At 34.8% G+C, this 20,060-nt stretch overlaps 1 protein-coding gene across 8 annotated transcripts in view; it reads left to right on the forward strand.

Moving 5' to 3' along the window:
- LOC144973000 (uncharacterized) overlaps window positions 1–18,399 on the forward strand; it is a 60,578-nt gene extending 42,179 nt beyond the window's left edge. For all 8 annotated transcript variants that reach the window (XM_078914923.1, XM_078914918.1, XM_078914916.1 and 5 more), the window contains 18 exons: window positions 1,486–1,603; window positions 2,769–2,824; window positions 4,292–4,362; window positions 4,739–4,835; window positions 5,534–5,619; window positions 6,106–6,167; window positions 6,611–6,675; window positions 7,696–7,852; window positions 8,730–8,822; window positions 9,807–9,963; window positions 10,668–10,860; window positions 12,085–12,154; window positions 12,805–12,897; window positions 13,895–14,023; window positions 14,237–14,371; window positions 15,182–15,307; window positions 15,880–15,990; window positions 17,237–18,399. In XM_078914923.1, coding sequence (XP_078771049.1) covers window positions 1,486–1,603; window positions 2,769–2,824; window positions 4,292–4,362; window positions 4,739–4,835; window positions 5,534–5,619; window positions 6,106–6,167; window positions 6,611–6,675; window positions 7,696–7,852; window positions 8,730–8,822; window positions 9,807–9,963; window positions 10,668–10,860; window positions 12,085–12,154; window positions 12,805–12,897; window positions 13,895–14,023; window positions 14,237–14,371; window positions 15,182–15,307; window positions 15,880–15,990; window positions 17,237–17,260 — 1,843 coding nt within the window. In that variant the 3' untranslated portion in view covers window positions 17,261–18,399. The remainder of the gene's footprint in view (window positions 1–1,485; window positions 1,604–2,768; window positions 2,825–4,291; window positions 4,363–4,738; window positions 4,836–5,533; window positions 5,620–6,105; window positions 6,168–6,610; window positions 6,676–7,695; window positions 7,853–8,729; window positions 8,823–9,806; window positions 9,964–10,667; window positions 10,861–12,084; window positions 12,155–12,804; window positions 12,898–13,894; window positions 14,024–14,236; window positions 14,372–15,181; window positions 15,308–15,879; window positions 15,991–17,236) is intronic.
- Window positions 18,400–20,060: the final 1,661 nt, after the last annotated feature.

Below are 20,060 nucleotides of genomic sequence, written 5' to 3' on the forward strand. Positions count from 1 at the left end.
GTGTGTGTGTGTGTGTGTGTGATTGCGTGAACGGATGTGTGTGTGTGTGTGTGGGGGGGGGGGGTGTTTGCGTGCACGGATTGTGTGTGTGTGTGGGGGGGGGGGTATGTGTGTGTGTGTGTGTGTGTTTGTGCACGTGAACCATGTTCAGTTTTCAACTATTCACAAAGGTAACACGAGTCATCAGATTGTAAGCTGAATGAGGTCTAAAAATTAAAGAAATGGCGCCAGGCATAGATGTGATTAATTGTGATAGACCTCGCCAGCTTCTTTTCTCCATCCCCCCCCCCCTCTCCTCCTAAAGAAGAAAAGAAAAAGTCAATTATTTTCACTCTTCTTTGTCTCACATCATGCTTACCATTTCCTGATTTTTATTACAATACAAGTTGGCATCTTATCATTGGGTCATCTTGGCCACACGGCATGGCAACCATACTTGCTTTTTCATAACAACAAGAGATGAAGTGAGTAGGAAAGTGCTAGAAGACAATAGAGAATAAAAATTTTGCGGCGGTGATGGGGGTTTGAACCCATGACCTTACTGGTACGACAACTTCGCCTGGCCGGGGAGAGCGTGACTCTACCGTATGAGCTATCGACAATCCCTATTGCATTTCATACCAATGCATGTTTTATTATTTATTAATGAAAAACTACAGGGTGTCCATAACGTCTTAATACAAGATGATGATGATGATGATCATCATCATCATCATCATCATCATTGCCTTTTTCACCCTGGGTCGGGGGTATAGGCTACAGACAAACAGTTTCCATCCTTCTCTATCCTGAGCTAACTTTTTAAAAATCTCGTTCCTTGTCTTATCACCAGCTTCTTTAATTCTCCTCCATGTTCCTCGTGGCCTTCCCTTTGATCTTCTGCCCTGAGGGTTCCAGTACAATACTTTCTTTGTTATAGTGGAGTCATTCTTTCTAAGGGTGTGTCCAATCCACCTCCATCGTCTTCTTCCTGTTTCCTCTCCCATTGGTTTCTGCTGTGTTCTTTTCCATACTTCGTAATTTTTAATTCTATCCATCCATTTTATTCTGAGTTGCTTACGCATGCACTTGTTTATAAAAATCTGTATCATCCTTATACATGCCTGAGATGCATTATCCATACAGTAGGACAGACTTCACGTTGGAGTTGAAAAGTTACCTGATAATAATACTTAATTCTTTTTTTTTTTAACTATTTTATTATTTTAATTATTTGGGATTTAATTAAATAGTATTTTCTAAATATCGTGGCCTCATCTTCAATGAATAAAAGCATATTTCAGCCAGATCTTCACAGCTGTAGCTTGAATAAGTAAATAAAAATAAATAGTGAAATACCGCATGTACTCAGAATTCATGGACACCTTTGTACAACATGATACTGATGTCATTTTGGCTGGTTCACTGTTTTCCCGTGTCAGAGATCAGATGATTTCATTTAAATAATTTGTGTGTTGATTTGTGTTGTTTGTTTTTTCTCCCCAGTCAACTCCAGCAGTCTGAAGAAGCCAGAGAGTCAGAGACGGCTGATCTCAAAGCCTTGACCAATGAGTTTACCATAAGGATAGGGGAGTCTGAAAAGAAACTACAAGCTGCCATTAGGGTGAGACAATGGTGATGATGATTAAGACAATGGGGATGATAATAATTGTTATGCTAATTGTAAACATTGATGATTGTGACGATGGAAATGATGATAATTGTTATAATAATTATAAATGTTGTAATTATACACAGCATTTTTTTTTTTTTTTAGCATTTTACCTCATCTATGTCATCGTTGTGCCTATCCCATAGAGCATGTAACACTTGCTTTATGGGCCAGGTCAATATGAGTCCATCTTTGCCAACTTCCTTATCATACTTCATCACTTGTCCTCTCCGCATAACTTTGTATGTTTTAGTCATGGAGTGAGATCATTTGGTTTTACCAAGGTCCTTTCAGGCACCTTTTTTATAAGGAGAGAAAGACCAATGGCTGTTTGCTTTGTTCTTGTAAATCATCTCATTTTCTTGTTAATTTTGTAAAATTATGCAACGAAATTGAATATAACAGATATCAAAAAGAAGGTTTTAAAAAAAAGAAAAAGAAAAGAAAAACACCCTTTATTCATCCCAAAGGGGAAATTAGTCTATAGGGTTTATTTCAAGTGAGCTAGGGCATTTGACTTGCTCAAGGCCACACAGCTTAGTGGGGAGTCCAACTGCTGGCATTTAATTGATATACAACCATGAAAACAAACCTCCCCATTTTCTCAGACACTATAGAAAACTTATCTGGAAATCAAAAAAATTATCAAGATAGGAGAGGGCTGATTATTGTTAGAACTGTTATTGTTTTGCTGGTTGGAATTAATGAGTGTTTAATAATAATAATAATAATAATGATAATAATAATAATAATAATAATAATAATAATAATAATAATAATAATAATAATAATAATAATAGATCTTTATTGTCCATAAATATGGCAATCTGTCATTTAGTAACACTTATTATAATTTTTCATGGTAACTATAACATTGAACAGATATTTCACTCCTATCAATTCTTTCACTCTCTCTATCTCTCTTCCTCTCTTTCGCTCACATGTGCGCGAACACAGATACAACATAATCAGATGCATTTAGTTGTCAATTACAATTGGCAATTCGACACCTAATATTATCAGCATTATCAATTGGTTTAAATGAACAGCAGCATCCTGTCAGTTTGATCAATGATATTTTTTTACCTAAATTTGGTGTCTTTTGCCCCTTTTACAGGAGAAAGAATCATTGAAACAACAGTTGACGTTCACTCAGGGGGAACTAGAGAAACGGTGAGTTATTTAAACAAATAACACTTAATACTGAAGGAGAGAACGGATTTCGTTTGAGTAATTAATTCTCTTAATAGTTTATGTATCTGGTCATTGCTGTAGATTTCAGCTATAGAACAATCACAGTGATGTCAATTATTTCCCAGAGAGATAAATTACAGCGATTTCAAATCAATGGAAGCCCGAGATTCCATGGAGTAAAATGACACCCTTCCTGTAAAAGGTTATTTTATGATGTGGATTTTGAATCGGAAAATCTGAGTTCAAAATTCAACATAGAAATGACATTGATTTTGTTGTCCTAAGACTGTAATACACACAACAACAAAAAATATCCCAAAAACTCTATGCATAGATTATATTACTACTTTCTGAAAAACTCATTGTCTTTGCTATTCTAGTCTTTGTTTCAAATATAATTGTTGTGAATGTAAAACAATGTGCATTATAACGTCTTGTAAAGCAGTGTAAAGACACATACTGCTCTGTTAAAGACAAAAAGCATTGTACCCCCTTTGTCCATATCTCTAACATTGACAGTATGACCAGTCAGTACGTACTCAGTTGTGGTCTTGTACACATGTGCTCGTTCCTTTCTATTATGTTACTTTGAATAAAGTGTTCAATGTTAAAAACAATATTGTTGTTGGTTCTTGAGCTGATAAATCATTAAATGCTTCATGTACTCAACAAAATTGAAATGTTGAGCAATACAGTTATTTCGCTCTTGTGAATTTATTTTTGGATTTTATGAATCAGATTAAAGGACAGAAGTACTAATGAAATTAGATTAATAGTATTAACTAATCATTTATGCATATGAGATCCCAGTCCTCTCCACTTCACTCACAAATACAGATAGTCACAGACACACTCACAAACACAGATATTCACACACACTCTCACGAACACAAAAACATGTCAATCTGGTGTTATGCCAACGTGAATCAGTCGCTGTAAATGAAATTTCAAGTCAAACTGATCGTTAAGACAAAATTATCTGGGGGGGTTTCAGTCTAAGAACTTACCTTCAATAAAAGCATATTAATAATAATTAATCCAATGTGGCATTTCATCAACACATAAGATTGACAATATGAAGCACCAATGACTACTGTCTTCTGTCAGCTTTCGAAACCCCCTCCCCCCCCCTCCTCCCTCCAGGTCCAACCAAAGGATCTCATTTCTCTTTCTGTTGATCTTCTCCATGTCACCAATGGCCTTCTCTTATTGTCATTTCCAAAGTATGTTGATAAATCTGACATTTTAAAAAAAAGGAAATTTTAAACTTAAAATTCAATTCTCAGCATCTGGTACACCCTGACACACTATGGAATTGCCGTGTTGGTAGAGCATAGAACTTTGTTTTTTGTTGTTTTGGATTTTTGCTTTTGTGAGGGAGAGGGAAGGAGTTTGAGATCTTTTATATTTACATCATGCCTCATGAAATGATTGAATTGTCACCAGGTCACAGAATACAGATCTAGAATTATTGTTGGAAGAGAAGACAGAACAAGTGCAGGAATTGATGAAAGAAGGTAAGGCAGTGTGAGCTAGACACAATTGTGTGCATGTGTGTTTATGTATGTTTACACTTCTAATGTCTTTGCAAGACAAATTTGTGATAAACATTCATTGAGTTTCTGGATGGCTCAATGCTAGTGCGTTTGCTTGTTAACTTCTCTCTCTCTCTCTTTCTCTCACTCTTTCATTCATGTGATGGTTACCATACCAATTAGGTCCCGGATTTGACTGTTAAACAGTAAAATATTTATATTCTCTGTTTTTATCCGGGTCTTTTCTATTCCCTTTATTTCTCTTCAGACATTTTTTATCTGTGGCTTTTTGTAGGTGTTGGTAACGTTTTTATATTTTAAAATCTGTGTCAATCAATGTCTTTGATCCCATCCCCAGGTGAAAAACTCAGCAAGCAGCAACTCCAAAGCAGCAACATCATCAAAAAACTACGGGCCAAAGAAAAAGAAACAGATGCTACCTTGACGTCACAGAAGTAAAGTCCTTTCTAATTTAGATAAATATTTAAATTTTCATTTTTTCAAATTTAACACATTATATATTTTTTAGATTTGATGGTTTTCTTTTGGAAAAAAAGTTTTTTTCTTAAGTATAAGCTTCAATTTGTTTATATTGATTAGAGTCTCAATTTAGCACTGTTTTCTAGGCCTTTTGTGTTTAGTTAGTAATATGGGAGATGGGTCTGTTATATCCAAGTCGAATCTTCATTGGGATGTCCTGTTAGCTCAATTGATAGAGCAATTCATAGATATCAGACCTGTTTCAGTCGAGAATCTTTCTGACCCCTGTCTACCAGGCATATGTGGATTTGGTGTAGTAGTACCACCTGGAATCACATGACCGTTTAGATTAGGTCAAAGGGTTCGAGCTGATGATGATAAATCTGAGCAGTATGACCTTAGGAAAGACATTTTACTCAAATTTCCTCTTTCCATCTCAAAGTGATTTGGTAGCTTCTTCTATTAGATCTTGTGGGAAGTATTTTGTGATCCTATCGAAAAGGTAAAAAGCAGTTGTTACTCTCCATTTAAAGTCACAGAAATGGGGATTAAATCGATTCCATGGACTGTAATGGGTACAAAGGACTACTTTTTAAATGTTTGCTGCATTCTTGTCACCGACAATGAAACACAAGTTAGGTCTTGGTTTTCATATTTCATCAAACTGTTTCAGAAAAAAGTTGGAGGACCAGACAGCCGAGTTGGAGAGGTTGAAGACAGTGTTGGATTCTAAACAAGACATGGAATCTAAGCAAGCTGGTAAGAAAGACTTGACTTCTATGTTGTGGCTTTGTCGTCTATTGGTATGACACTTGCCTATGGACTGTAGGTCTGTCACTCTGGCAAATAGAGCAGTTGATTTAGACAGCCCAGTCTTAAAACAGTTCATGATCTGCTGATTAAAATAAGATAGGATTTAAGCCTAGAGCAGGATTTGGTTATCTTGGTCTGTTCTTAAGTTGGAGATTATCTTAATCATTGGTCATTAAACTGCCCATTAATGAAAATGCCGAATGTGTAGAATATATGCTCAGTCTGCGCAGTGAAAATTGTGCTTTTGTGAGGTTCAAGATTTCTGTTTCCTTGGCTTGTATTATTTCACAGGGCCGAGGAGTTATTTAAAGGCACTATACCATAGAACATTGTTGCTCAAGAATTGAATATTTGCGACTTTTTAAAATGAGCTATATAAATAAATGGTTTTAAAGGCTGTTTTACTGAATCGTTGAATCGTTTATTCAATAGATGCCATAAATCAGCTCAATGCTGCTGTACAGAAACAAGAGCAAGACTACGCAAAAGTTTTGGTAAGTGTTTGTATATGGCATCTAGAGGAAATTAAAAGTTTTGTTTGAAAAAAAAAAAAAACATCAATTGTAAATGGATTTGATCAGTGGTCTATGAGTCTTGATGCGATGGTTTACTTCTTGAATGTCGGGAAGAGTAGTGGCTAGGGGGCATGGGGAGTGGGGGGGGGGGGGGGGGGGGGGGAGATGAAGGATAACTATATGGATGTTGCGTCATTTTATATTATTATTGATTTTGAATTTTTAAATTTCTGCATTAAATGAAGAAAAAAAAAAGTAGCCCTTCAGAGCCATTAAGTTCATGGAGCCAAAGAGTTTATCCTAGTTTCTATAGGGTGAAATAGAAAATGGAAATTGTTTGCTATCCTTTGTATAGAAACGATTGCTCTACCAACTGAAGATATTGGGACCTCCATTTTAATGAAGAAATGTAATATTTTCAGAGTGATCTGGAAGATGCCCAAGAAAAGAACCGAGGCCTTCAGACTGCTCTTGACAAAGCTTACAAGTAAGTTGTCTTATCAATTTGAAAATTTAAAAGTCCTTGATAAAGCTACTCCCCCTGAATAGATGGCATTGGTAACTGGATAAATAGAGGTGAAAAGAATTAGGAAAAGGAAATGAATGACTTATATATATGTGATTGTCTGATAAAAGCTGTAGGATATTGCGCTGATTGTTTTCAAGATATGAGCATAACATGTATTTAAAAATATTATCTTTTTCTTAAACTATGGTGTTCTAAAAGACCTGTAACTTGGTCCCTAATTAAGATGTTGAAAATTTAAACTGTGCTATCCTAAAAAATAAGGATTGCGTTCTACATTTGCACTGACTTCAGAATTTTTCAGCTTTTTTTTTGTCAGGCCACCACACATACTACTCAGTTCATTAGTAGGAAGACAGACAGGAAAATTACAGTTTATATGACATATTGTAGCAAACAGTAAAATCCTTAAACATTTTTGAAAAGTTTCTCAACATAATATTGATGAAAACACATTTTCAACCAAAAAGTCGAGTTGAGTAATTTTAAAGAGAAATGGGTCATTTTTATTGGTAACATACAACCTAATCTGATTCTGAAGAAGTGGAAATAGTTATCTATAAATAAAAAATTTTTAAAAATTAAAAACTGAAGTAAAATTCTATTTTGACAATGTCAGTTTTTATAGTGGACAGAGGTCAAAGCTCATACTGAGATACTTAGGGTCAAGGTTTGGGTAGTTGCCTCGTACCCGAAAGGTACTGAGTTCGATCACCTGCCGCTGCGCTGTGGGGCCTTGAGCAAGTCGCCTCGCCTTAGCTCAATTTGCAGCACTGCACTGCGGCTGTCTCCTGGGTTATTCCAGTCTTCCCTTGGAATAGACCCTAGAGACAAATTCCCCTATGGGATGAATAAAGGGAATCTTATTTATTTATTTATTATTTTAATTATTTAAAGCTTCGGTATGAGCACCATCTATATTTTAAATTCTTAATTGAATTAGTGTGATTGAATTTCATAATTTCAACATTTTTTCATCAGAGAAATAGCTGAGTTGCATCGGTCCAATGCATCTCAGGACAGCAAAGCACAGGAGGCAGCCCTGAGCAAAGAGACGTCTTTGAGGGAGGAGCTAAAGATGACATTGGAGAGAGAACAACAACGATTTAGAAAAGAACGGGAGGCTTTCATCATGCAGGTGGGTTTGAATGTAGCCATCGTTATGTTATAGCCTGACACTGACACTGAAATCCAAAAGGACTGGCAGTTTGACGTCATTATTTGGTTTTTGCACCGCCTAGTGAGTTGTCGTGAGTAGAGCTCAAGGAAACAAGTTATTTCATTGGTTGAACTACTGAATACAACTCACGATTTGTTTTCTTTTGTGGCAAAAGACTGGCATTTTGACGTCATTTCTTGGTCAGTGTCAGGCCATAACTTTACGAAGGCCACGGTTTGAATAAGGTTGTTTTTATTTACTTCAGAGACTCAGAGGGGAATTTCACACCGTTTGGAGTTTCCTTCCCACCCTGACATGAAATCTAGAGACATTTATATTTTGCTTTTGGTAGATTGATAGTTTGCGTGAATTTGCTTTTAAGGAATTGAAAATATTAGGAGTTATAGTTATAGTATTTAGTTATTTCAGAGACTTAGAGGGGAATCTCACACCATTTAGAGGTTCCCCCTCCCCATAACATGAAATCTAGAGACTTTACATTTTGTTGGTGGTAGGTTGAGAAATTGATAGTTTGACATGAATTTGCTTTTAAGGAGTTGAAAATATTAGGAGTAACATAGCACGGCAGAATAAAGACCATCTTCAAAATATCTTGATATTCTCATTTAAATATTATTTCACCATTTCAAACGGTATTGTTCTGTTACCAACTTTGCATCAAGTCTTGTGTCAAATTTTGAATGTCAACAGTGATTGGTGGATCTGAGACTCAATCTTGAGCCCAGTAAGGCTAATATTTTCTTTGAAAAAGGTGTTTTGGGGGGGGGGGGGGGGGGGGTTCCCACATTTTTTGCCTTTCAGTGGATAAAATACATCCGTGAATGTTTTCTTTCAGGCTGATGATCTTCGTCTAGACATGACAAAGCTGGAGAAGGAGCACAACAGGAGGGAGGATCTTCTCAGAGAGGAAATAGCCCATCTGCAGGAGGTGAACTCATCTATATCTTAATTAGGGATATAGTTACATGTGTTCCAGTGCATCATAATATAAGATAAATGCAATGTTTTTTTCAAAACGTTTTTTTTTTTGTTCATACCTCAAAAACATCCAATACCTATTATCCAACCATCACACTTATCGAAGCTATAAGTTTAAGTAAAACACCTGTTCTACCTGCCAGATCACTATGGAAACACACAAAACTATGTGTAACCTTTAATGTTCATAACCTGATAAAGGGACTTGAGTGGGAACTATTCATCCAATTGGCAGTCTAAAAACAATAATAAAATAGCCGAATGACATCAACTTTATTTCATTCTGTACGAAGTCAGAGATAATTGGTCGCCAACTCTTTCTTCAAGCTGCTTTTTGTAAAGGATAAATGGATATGTTTTTTTGTTTAAGTGGGGGACACAATAACTCGCTTCACACACAAAGGGACCAAAACCAACCCCCGGTGCAGTCAAGATTTTTTTTGGTGCCACCCCACTGTCTACCAAGCAGTGATTGGTAGCAGTTAATTAGCGTCTTTCCAAAGAGTGGCAGCAATTGCTAATGTCTGTCTCACGCTATATAAACCAAGATTAACTTCAACTCCATGAGCCTAAACTAATGTCTTTGAAGGGCAACTTACTTATTTTTTTTGTAAAAGCACATACCCTCCGAATCTTATGAATTTTTCGTAATTTTACTAATTTTAGACAAATTTTGTGGCCAATTACTAATTTTTATGGAAAATTACGAATTTTTAATTCTCTGTATTATTTAAATAATGATGATAATAATAATAATAATAATAATAATAATAATAACTACTACTACTACTACTAATTTCCTTGTCATATTGCAAAAAATTGACATAAAAATTACTAAATTTGAAGTTTTCAATTTGGCAGATCTGAAAGCATCTTTTCTTTAATTGAAAAAGGGTTGATTTGGGGTTTGTTTTGGGGTTTTTTCCTCTCTCAGAGATTACAACAAGATGAAGCCAGAAGTCAAGATGTGTCCCAAAGCATCACATCAGCAACCAGGCCATTACTCAGACAGATTGAAAACTTACAAGCCACATTCGGGGCCCAGTCCAATGCTTGGGAGAAGGTGGAAAAAAATCTCACAGACAGACTTGGTGAGGAACCAAAGGAAACAAACCACTTTGTTTATATGTATATTAATTTTTTTTGTTTGATGTTGTGTGTTTGGTTTCTTTAGTCTTAGGTTTCGCTTTGATGTTTTTGGTGGAGTTTTAATTGGGTGCGAGTAGTTTTTTTGTTTGTTTCTTTTTTCTTTTTTTTTTTTACTCAATCAAGATTTAAGTGTTTGTTGTAAAAAATAAGTCTGAGGTGCAAAAATTTTTGACTAGATAAAGGTGTTCAGAGGTCCCAATAAATCAGTTGGTAGAAAAATTGCTTTACATGTAAAGGGACTGTGATCCACCCCAGATGAATTCGAGAATTTTATCTCCTGCCCCTCCCCCTGTCTATCTAACAGTGATTGGGTGGCTAAATCCATTAGATCTGGTGGAAAGTACTTTGCAATCTAACAGGATGTTTGACATGTCAATTTCTGCTGAGGTCATCGATGGTTAAAATAGATTTTCTGACAATTTTAGAAAAAACGATTTACAGGCCTGGGGAGAGAATGAGAGAGAGAGAGAGAGAGAGAGAGAGAGAGAGAGAGAGAGAGAGAGAGAGAGAGAGAGAGAGAGAGAGAGAGAAAATAAGACATAGATAGAGAGAGATGCGTAAACAATTTCAATTTATTTCCTGTTACAACAGTTAACTAGATGGAATCATGAGTTATGGATGGTTTCATTTGTCTTCTATTTATCAGCTGATGCCCAAATCCAATTGGCAATGGCACAAGAGAAAGAGAGGACAGCATGTGAGAGTGAGATGGAGTTGAAGGCCAAGGCCACTTCCCTAGAGTCAGCAAACACAAGATTGAAGCAGGAGAAAGCCCAGCTTGTGGCTCAGAGAGAAGCAGACCAGTTGAAGCTGGAGGAATTACAAGATTCCAGGAATAGGTAAGATTTGATGTTTTGTTGGGGTTTGTTTTTTTGTTTTTTTGAGTGGGAAGGGGGGAGGGGATTAGAAAAAAACATTTTTTCCAGTAAAATTTGTGTACATTTGGATATTGCGGCTATGTGGTCATGTGGTTTGACACTCGCTTTCGGATCGGAAGGTCCTGGGTTTGAGTCTCGCTCGGCGCATAGTTGAGTCCTTGGAAAAGGCTCTTTACTCACATTCTCTCACCATACGCAGGTGTAAAATGAGTACCTGGCCCTTAACAGCGTTGTTTCTGTCCGAAAAAATTATAATATCGCCTAGCAGGCGTCATGTCCTGTCCTACATGTTAAGTGTTGCTGTTGGCCAGAGACCCCTTGTAAAGCGCTTTGAGCACATTTAGTTGATATTGCGCTATATAAAAAAGCTCAATACTATTTTTTTTTTATATTGTGAACTAATTGAGTTGATAACGAAATTAAGATTATGAATAGCAAAATTCAAGATAGTAGTTCAATTGCTAAAAACTTTGACACACATTGGGATAAGGCTGATGAAACCAATTCATTTATACCGAAAACGTTTCTAACCTTTATTTTTATTCCAGATTGAATAAGATTTAAAACATCTTTTTTGACACAATCATCCAATGACGCATTAGAATATGTAACAATTAGGAGTGACAATTAAATCAAAATCTGAACTGGGATTAGCACACATTTAAAAAAAAAAAAACATCAGATCAAAAGCTAGCAAAGCCTTCATGTTTCTCTTAATAAACGTACAAATCAAATCCACAAATCTGAAGAGATAGGCATGCAAAGCGCTGGTCTGACCACTTGTTGAATATTTCAGCACTGTCTTTGAAACTGACGCAATGTTTCTCATTGATAAGATTGAAATATGCAAAGGAGGCCTGTCATGTGTAGCAGGACGGTATGCAAAAGAAGGAGGAGGCCGATTTTCTGTTTAAAGTTGATGTAATAGAATCCAGAAATCATTATGCATCAAATTTGGGAGGGGAGAGGAGGGGGGACAAATGAGCTTGCATTAATTTACTTTTTCTTTGTTTTAGAGTAATATCATTGAACCATAAATGTGAAATGTATGGGTGTAAAATTATTTTTTTTATACCTGCGACAATAGACTTTTCCAACATTAATAAGTATAACGATAGTTTTCTTCCCTTGTTAAAAGAAGAGTTAAGTGATTTTGAAGATGTCTCTTGAAAATTATTTCAACAGTTTCATTGCCCAGTTAGAGACAAGCAAGCAATCTCTAAGTCAGGAATTGACGAAGATCAAAATGGAAAAGGTAGGATGTCTGAATGGTTTGTCTTGAAGTAAATGAGTTTGATGAAACTTTAAAAAATGTTCCTAATGAATATGATAATGATGTGACTTACTGACCTAGGACTTCTTACATCCTAATCATCTGATTGGGACGCCTTGGCTGCCTCTCTAATTGCCTGTGTCAATTACTTCCACATAATATGTTCATGTCTTGAACTAAACGAGCTTGATAAAACTGAAAATGTTCCTTATGAATATGTTCATATACATATTACTTTATTTGTTATTAAATGGTTATATCAATAATCACTGGGGCTAAACAATTTTTTTAAAAATTCTATTTTGATCAATTTTTTGCATCTCCTCAGTTATAAATATCGTAATTTGACAAAACAAATTTAGCTTCTTTATTCTGCACAAATTTCCCTTTCACAAAATGTCTTGACATTTTTTACGATATCATCTCATAAATATGAATTCCTTGTGCATCAAAGAGATGTTAATCATTTATGTGACTTTGCATTTACCTCCATTTGACTTGTTCTCTCTCTCATTTAAAAAAAAAGATAAAATGAGTGTTTCTTTTATTTCTCACTTAAAGATACCATTTATTTGCATTTGACTCTGCTTTGCCATTATTGTAAACGATTTTCTCTTTCCAATTGAATCTAGGTCCAATTGGAATCTCATCTAGCCACGGAAACGAATAAATTGGAAAATGAGAAAAAGAAATCTGTGGCGTTAGAGGAACAGATTCACATATTGGTGAGTTGAAATTTGTTGTAATGATATAATCTTTTGTAAAAGTGTGTCTTGTCTGTAGTTTGCAGAAATCAGTAACATTTCGTTGCTTTTCTACTAAGGATAAGATGCTCGTCAATCATAAAAGTGCTTTTTGCCAGATGCAGCAATGAACCAGCTACCCAATACTGCTCAGTGGACAATGAAGTAAGAGAATAAAAGTGATTGAAAATTAGATATGAACCAAGTCTGACTTTTGTTTGAGAGTCTTGTGATCTACTTATTGAATTACAGGAAATCTAAATTTAAAAGTTTGGAATCATTTTATAGATAAATGAAATTGACGTCATTTAGGTCTTTATTATTGTTTTTAGCCAGCCATTTTTATGAGTAATTTTCACTAAATTCTATCAATCAGACTATAAACGTTCAAAGTTACTCATAGTTATTATAATAATAATAAAAATAATAATAATAATGATGATGATGATGAAAGTAATAATGATAATAAGGTTAAGGTCAAGTGATTTTGAGCATGGACTTCGACTGGATAAGTGACAAAGATTGTAAATTCCTGGCTCTGGCATGACGTCATTTAGCGAGGCACTTTGGACAAGTTATCCCACTTGACTTTGTTGTGAATGAGTACTTGGTTGAAATGGAGATGAGGATAGAAAAAAAAAGTCTTTACCAAAGGAAAAATCTGATTATTCATTGATCATATCATTATTACACATATAGTGATCATCATCATCATTTCGGTGAAGCCTGTCCATCTGTAGCCACAACACAATTGTTTGGAAATCTCCTCCATTTGTTGCCATTCTACCGTCTTCCATAGCCATTTAAAAAATATATTCTTCTTTCATCTTTTTGTTTGACTGTCTATTTATTTCTTTTACTATTTAATTTTGCTCACCATATGGTGATACAGTGTTTTAATACTTTGTTTATTGACTGTGTTTTAATACTTTGTTTATTGACGGTGTTTTAATACTTTGTTTATTGTGATATCCATAAGGAGAGAGAACGCCCCAAGTCCAGAGGAACCCCATCCCCATCCCCCTCCATGTCCATCAGTCGTCAGGAAAGTTTGATGGGAAGTTTTTATGAGAGGAACTCGCCGGGTGGCATGAACTTGTCTTTTACTGTAAGTTTTAATTCACTCATCCCGATATTGTATTTAGGTATTATTTTTACTAACAAATACATTTTGATACAAAACGGATTCCTTTCTAATTTTCTTTATTTATCAGAGATGTCAGCTTGAATTATTTTACAGGTCAATGATAATTGCTTTGCCATCTTGTTTTTATGACAACCTTCCCATCCACCCCCGCCTCCACCTATTCAATTTCAACAGGAAGACATGGCAGACACAGGTTCTTCGGCCAAGATGAGTGTCTATGAGAACCTGAGGCAATCAGGGACCACAATTGTAGTGGAGAATCTACAATCGCAGTTGAAGTTAAGGGAAGGAGAGATAAGCCATTTGCAGGTAATAAATAATGCCCACATAATTCCTTGTCCAAAGATATACTGGGTTTTGAACCAAGGACCCATCACCTCAATCTATTATATTGATTGTCCAGGTGAATCAGACTTTGAAATTTGAATTTAGAGTCTAGATAATTGGAATTAATCCTTAAAAGTAAAAGATATTAGTTTAACCAAACTTCATAATTTTATTGTTATATTCAATTTCCGGTGACTGATTCAAGAGCTCTAGAGGATTTCCACTGACGATATTTTATGTCTTTGTAAAGACAGATTACTTTTCTTTTTTTTTGGGGGGGGGGGGGGGGGGGTGTTAAAAATTATAATTGAGTTGGATCGTATTTAAAAGATCTCTGTGTGAACTTAAAGAGGAATAATGTCTTTTGGTGAGCCCGACAACCATCCAATCAAAAACAAACAAACAAAAAAAAACTATGTTAATTTTGTTTAAAAAGAGAGACAGATAAGGACGCTACTTAGAGAGGCTGATTAAACTTTTAAAAATACTCATCTGTGGTGGGGGACTGATATTTATTCTGAGATGGACTTTGAGACAGTCAATCGATTAAAACTTGGACTTGTCTGACAGAGCCCAACTCCATTTGAACAGAAGACACAATTTTACTTCAACAACCTTTTGTCTATTACCCTTTATTTATTTCTTTATTATTATTATTATTATTATTATTATTATTATTATTATTATTATTATTATTATTATTATTATTATTATTATTATTATTATTATATTATTATTATTATTATGTTTTTAATTTCTTTATTATTATTATTTTTTTTTTGGTGACCACAGACAGAGATAGGTCAGCTAGAGAGAACAAGAGAATCGATGGCCAGGGAATTAGTCAATCTGTCCAACCAGAATGATGAGTTGAGGGAGATAAAGAAACAGTTTGAAAACCTAGAGGAACAACATAAGGTGTGTTTGTATGTGTGTGTGTATTTAGATTTCTTAAATTGATAATATTAGTAATGCACATTTGTTAAGCACAGCACTGGGCACGTAAATTGATAAAGATGATTGGATTCCATAATAAATTGTCTTTTTTTTGTCTTTTTTTTTGGGATATTTTCATAGAATAAAGACATTAATTGATAAGTAATTTACATTATCACTCCCAAAGACGCTCCTCTATTTTTTAAATTTTTAGGTCAATGCCTGAAAAGAAAAACTGATGAAAATTGACATGACATCAAAGTGTTTCATAATTGAGATAATTTGAATTTAAATTACGCATTTTTTTTGGTTCAATATTTGGAATCTTGGTCGTGATATTTGTTTTGTGATATGTGAATTTTATTTTTTTTTATTTTAAAGAGAAGAAATAGGATTCAAACCCAGGTTGCTCAGGTTTAAGTGCACAGGCCTATAAATAAAAAATACAATGCATTGCCACAATGTTACAAGAAATGTTTGGTTTTGAAATGAAAAATATGAATTTCACTGACATTTTCCCTTTTGTCTTTAATTGCCCCATGTGTGACTATCAGGATTTAAACAACCGCTACAGTGCCATTCTATTGATGTATGGGGAGAAGGAAGAGCAAGTCCAGGAACTCCGCCTGGACTTACAAGACGTGAAGGAAATGTACAAAACACAGGTTAGTTACCATACTGACTGTAGTGAGGTAGGGAAGGGAGGAGTTTGCATAGTAGTCCTTTAGAGCCATTAGGCCCATGGAGCCAGAGATTATCCCGGTTTCTATAGCGTGAAACAGACATTAGCAATTGCTTGCAAACCTTTGGATAGGATGCTAGTCTTTTGCAATGCTTTTTTTTTCCACCGGATCTAACACACCCAGCTACCTAATCACGCTGAGTGGACAGCTTGTGAACAGAGTGCACTACCAACTGAGCTATCAGGACCCCTGGAGAATTTGCATAAATTATTGATGATTGTTGGTACACTGTCAGCATATGAGGGGGGGGGGGATATTCTCAGGTTTGTCAACCACCAGCAATTTTGTTTTGAGTTTTGATTTTCTTAAAACACTGTCATGGTTTTAATTTCTTCAAGTAAATTAATATAGAGAATTTCCATGGTTTTACAATGCTCATTGCTCTTCACAATGTTTTATTCATTCCCTAAGAAGGCCAAATGGAACCCACTTTTATATAGTACATGTTAACAACAATAGTCAAATTGAATGGAAGCTTTGATTCTGTTAACGAAGACAAATGATATGGATGTTTCGGCTTTCCCCCTTTGTCAGCAAAACACAATGAATGAAACACTAAACATGAATGATAGATGAGAGGATGGTGTTGCCAAAGTGAATAAACAAAAGAGTATGGTACATGTTGACTGTTAGGCATTCTTTCTGTATCAGCACTCATACAACATCTGTAACAGCCTATGTCTTGGAACGTATTCAAACCTGAGTGGGGTAATGTTTGTTAAATGCCTTGCCTAAGAGTTTTGCAATTACTGTCAACTGTCAGGTCAGCGACCACGCTCAACTTTGCTTGCTTTTGCTGTAAGAGGAGACAACATATGGATGAACCGTTTATGCCACTTGGCACAACAAAATAAAAAATGAGCAATGTGTTTCAAGCCAGTTGAACTTTTGATGAATTCGTTGTCCTTTTCCGTATTGGCTTCGCAGTTCTCTTGAACTTAGTTGCCTTGATGTTATAAGTCTCCCTGGTCAATGGCAGCAAAATGTTGTATTTTCTTGAAGAGAGTATCATTTTTGGAAGAAAAAGAAGCAGAAGAGGATGAGGAGGAGGAGGGGAGGACAAGTAGAACAAAGAGTGTGGAAAATGAATGGGAATTAAATTTTTAGAATATATTATTGATACAAAATGACAAGATTTAATTTTTTATTTCTTTTCTTAATTTTTCAGATTGATGCTCTCTTAGCCAAATGAGATGATTAATAGATGGATGTGTAACTCTGTGTGTGTGTGTGTGTGTGTTGTGTGTGTGTGCACGCGTGCATGGTTATGTGTATATATGTGAGGTGTGTATGTAATGTGTGCGCTGCTATGTCCCGGCCTTTTGACTGTCTCCAATACAAATCCATATATTGAGAATTATCTTCTCATGCAGAAGTTCTAACCCAACAGATGGATACATCCCAGCTGCCTGGAATCTTCATATGTTTAAACTTATCGGTGATAAAGGATTGTGATGATGACGATGATAAAAGTACAAAATTTTCATTAATTTGTAAAAAAAAAGAAATACTTTCTAGAGGTTGACTACAGAATTCTATATCTGTGATCGTTAGTAATTGTCTGTGAAATGAATTCTATGTGTACCATAGTGTTAAATGATTGGAGATCATTCTATATTGTTTTATGTCATTTAATGACCAAATTCACTGGAAGTTCTGGATTGTGCAAGCAATTGCTATGGTGTGTCATCATCCAATACAACCAGAAATGATATGAGATGATCAGGCCTTGGGTATTCTCAATTGATATCAATGGTAGCATCTTTTCTATCACGCATTATGTCCTTATCTGTGAATGAGACGATTTGATTGGATAGATTTCTTTTCTTCTTTTGTTTTTTTTTTTTTTTGTTTACTTTAGGAAACGAAATTTTTCCTTCCTAAACTCATAATTTAAAATGTATTCATGTGTGCTTTTTTTGTTCCCTCTCTCTATTTTTAAAAAAAATTATTACGTCAATGCTGCAAACCTTGATATCTGCTCAAAAGCCAAAAACACATGTGATTTAAGCTCATGCTCTGTTGTTATCTCATTCATCGTCAGTCACTGCACATGTTTTCTGGCTGGGATGCCTCAACTGCTGCTTTCCCTCTCATTTCAATTTATGTTAAATGTGAGAGTTGTTTGTTTTAGAATTTCATAGAAGTAGTGTACATATCCTATGACATTCTGTGTCTTATAAATCTGACTTCAGGTTTTGAATTGATTTTTTAACATTTTTCGTTTTATGTGTTCAGTTCACTATGGGTTTATGCAATCTAGAATAAGACATCGATTTTCTGTTTCAAGCTATGAATCAAGAAGAAAATAAAAGCGAAGAATACATCATATTACAGGTTGTTGGGTTTTTTTTTAATATACAGAAAAAAAATTAGCGTAGTCATTTTATAAAAATGTAAAAACTATTTGGATGAAACTTGAAACAGGTGTATTATATATATTAATGATATGTCTGTTCCATATTTTCTCCAAGTTTTAATATGAATCTACCGCTTTTTTTTTCTTATCAGCTAGAACAATGTTTCAACATTGTTTATTGCCAAAATAATGATCACACTTTTAATTTTTGTTAAAATAGAATTCACTATAAATCTTGCAAACCTTGACATACAAAAGTAGAGTTAGAGCCCTCCAGCCTGTGAAACCTGTGTTTGTCCCGTTCAATTTAAGTGTGGGATGAATTTGGGTTTTATTCAGAGATGGACAGAAAATATTCAAAAATAATTTGATATTGGTCTGTTTGAATGAGAGTCTTAGTTGTTCACCTGAATGAATTATGAGTGACTGCCTATCATTTGGACTCAAATTGATGAAGTATAATTTTTGATTGATGGCCATGCTTCATTTATAAAGTAAAGTCTCTAACTCTAAGATTTGACCTCAGCCATAATCAGGTTTGTAAATAAATAGCAATATTTTGTCTAATAAAAAGCTGCTCAATGATACAGTACAATGAATAATGGTAGTCCTTTAGAGCCATTAGGCCAATGGAGCTAGAGTTTACCCAGTTTCTATAGCATAAAATGGACAATAGCAATTAATGGCTACCCTTTGGATAGAATGTGAGTCTGTTGCAAAGTACTTCCCACCAGATCTAATAGGCCCACAATGAATAATGGCTAAACTAAATAGTTATTGCTGATTTTATTAAGGATGTTATTTATAAACATAAGCCCTGAAAGAAATAAAGAATAAATGAAAACCCCATGGAATTTCATTGTAACTACCTTGTTAAGATTTTTGTTTTAAAATTTCATACGGAGAGATTTTATTGAAAAAGAGTATAGAAATAGAAATACAAGAACTTTTGTTTGTATCAAATTGAAGGATGAGCAAACATGATGTATATATATATATATATATATATATATATATATATATATATATATATATATATATATATTTTATATATATATATTTATATATCATGGTTAATTGAAATGGCTTGACAAGATTTTATTTTGTTTGTTTGTTTGTTTGTTTCAATGCCTTAATTTATTGATTTGAATTGTTAAACAATGAATTGCCGAGGACCTTGAATTAATAAAGGTGAGTTTGTAAATTAACTTGTGGAGTGACATAATCAATATGCCATATATGAACATTCCACTTTTTCAGGTGGTTTAATTATATATATATAATAATGATGATCTAGGTGGGGGGTCTTCTGACCTCCCGTGGTGTGCATGAGGTCTCTTGCTGTGATTCTATCCCCCTATATCTTTTTTTTCCGAGTTGTTTTCTGTCTTTGTCTGGAATGAGATTACTTGGTTTGACCTAGACTGACCAGAGTCCTTTGAAAGGGAAACAGGCAAATGTTTAGTATTAGTTTTGGGAGATGACATTTTTTTTTTTGGTTTTGGATATCATGATTTTTAAGCATTTGAGTGTTATCTTCTTAGTGGGATCTCTGCTGGCGTATGGATGAGACTTTTAGGTGATCTCAAATACATTGATGGTAAATGCTCATGGAATCCACAGCTATTCACTA

The sequence above is a fragment of the Berghia stephanieae genome, chromosome 5 (assembly GCF_034508935.2).
Source record: "Berghia stephanieae isolate SIO BIC M18660-M18661 chromosome 5, UCSD_Bste_1.3, whole genome shotgun sequence".
In the NCBI taxonomy this organism is placed as follows: Eukaryota; Metazoa; Mollusca; class Gastropoda; order Nudibranchia; family Aeolidiidae; genus Berghia; species Berghia stephanieae.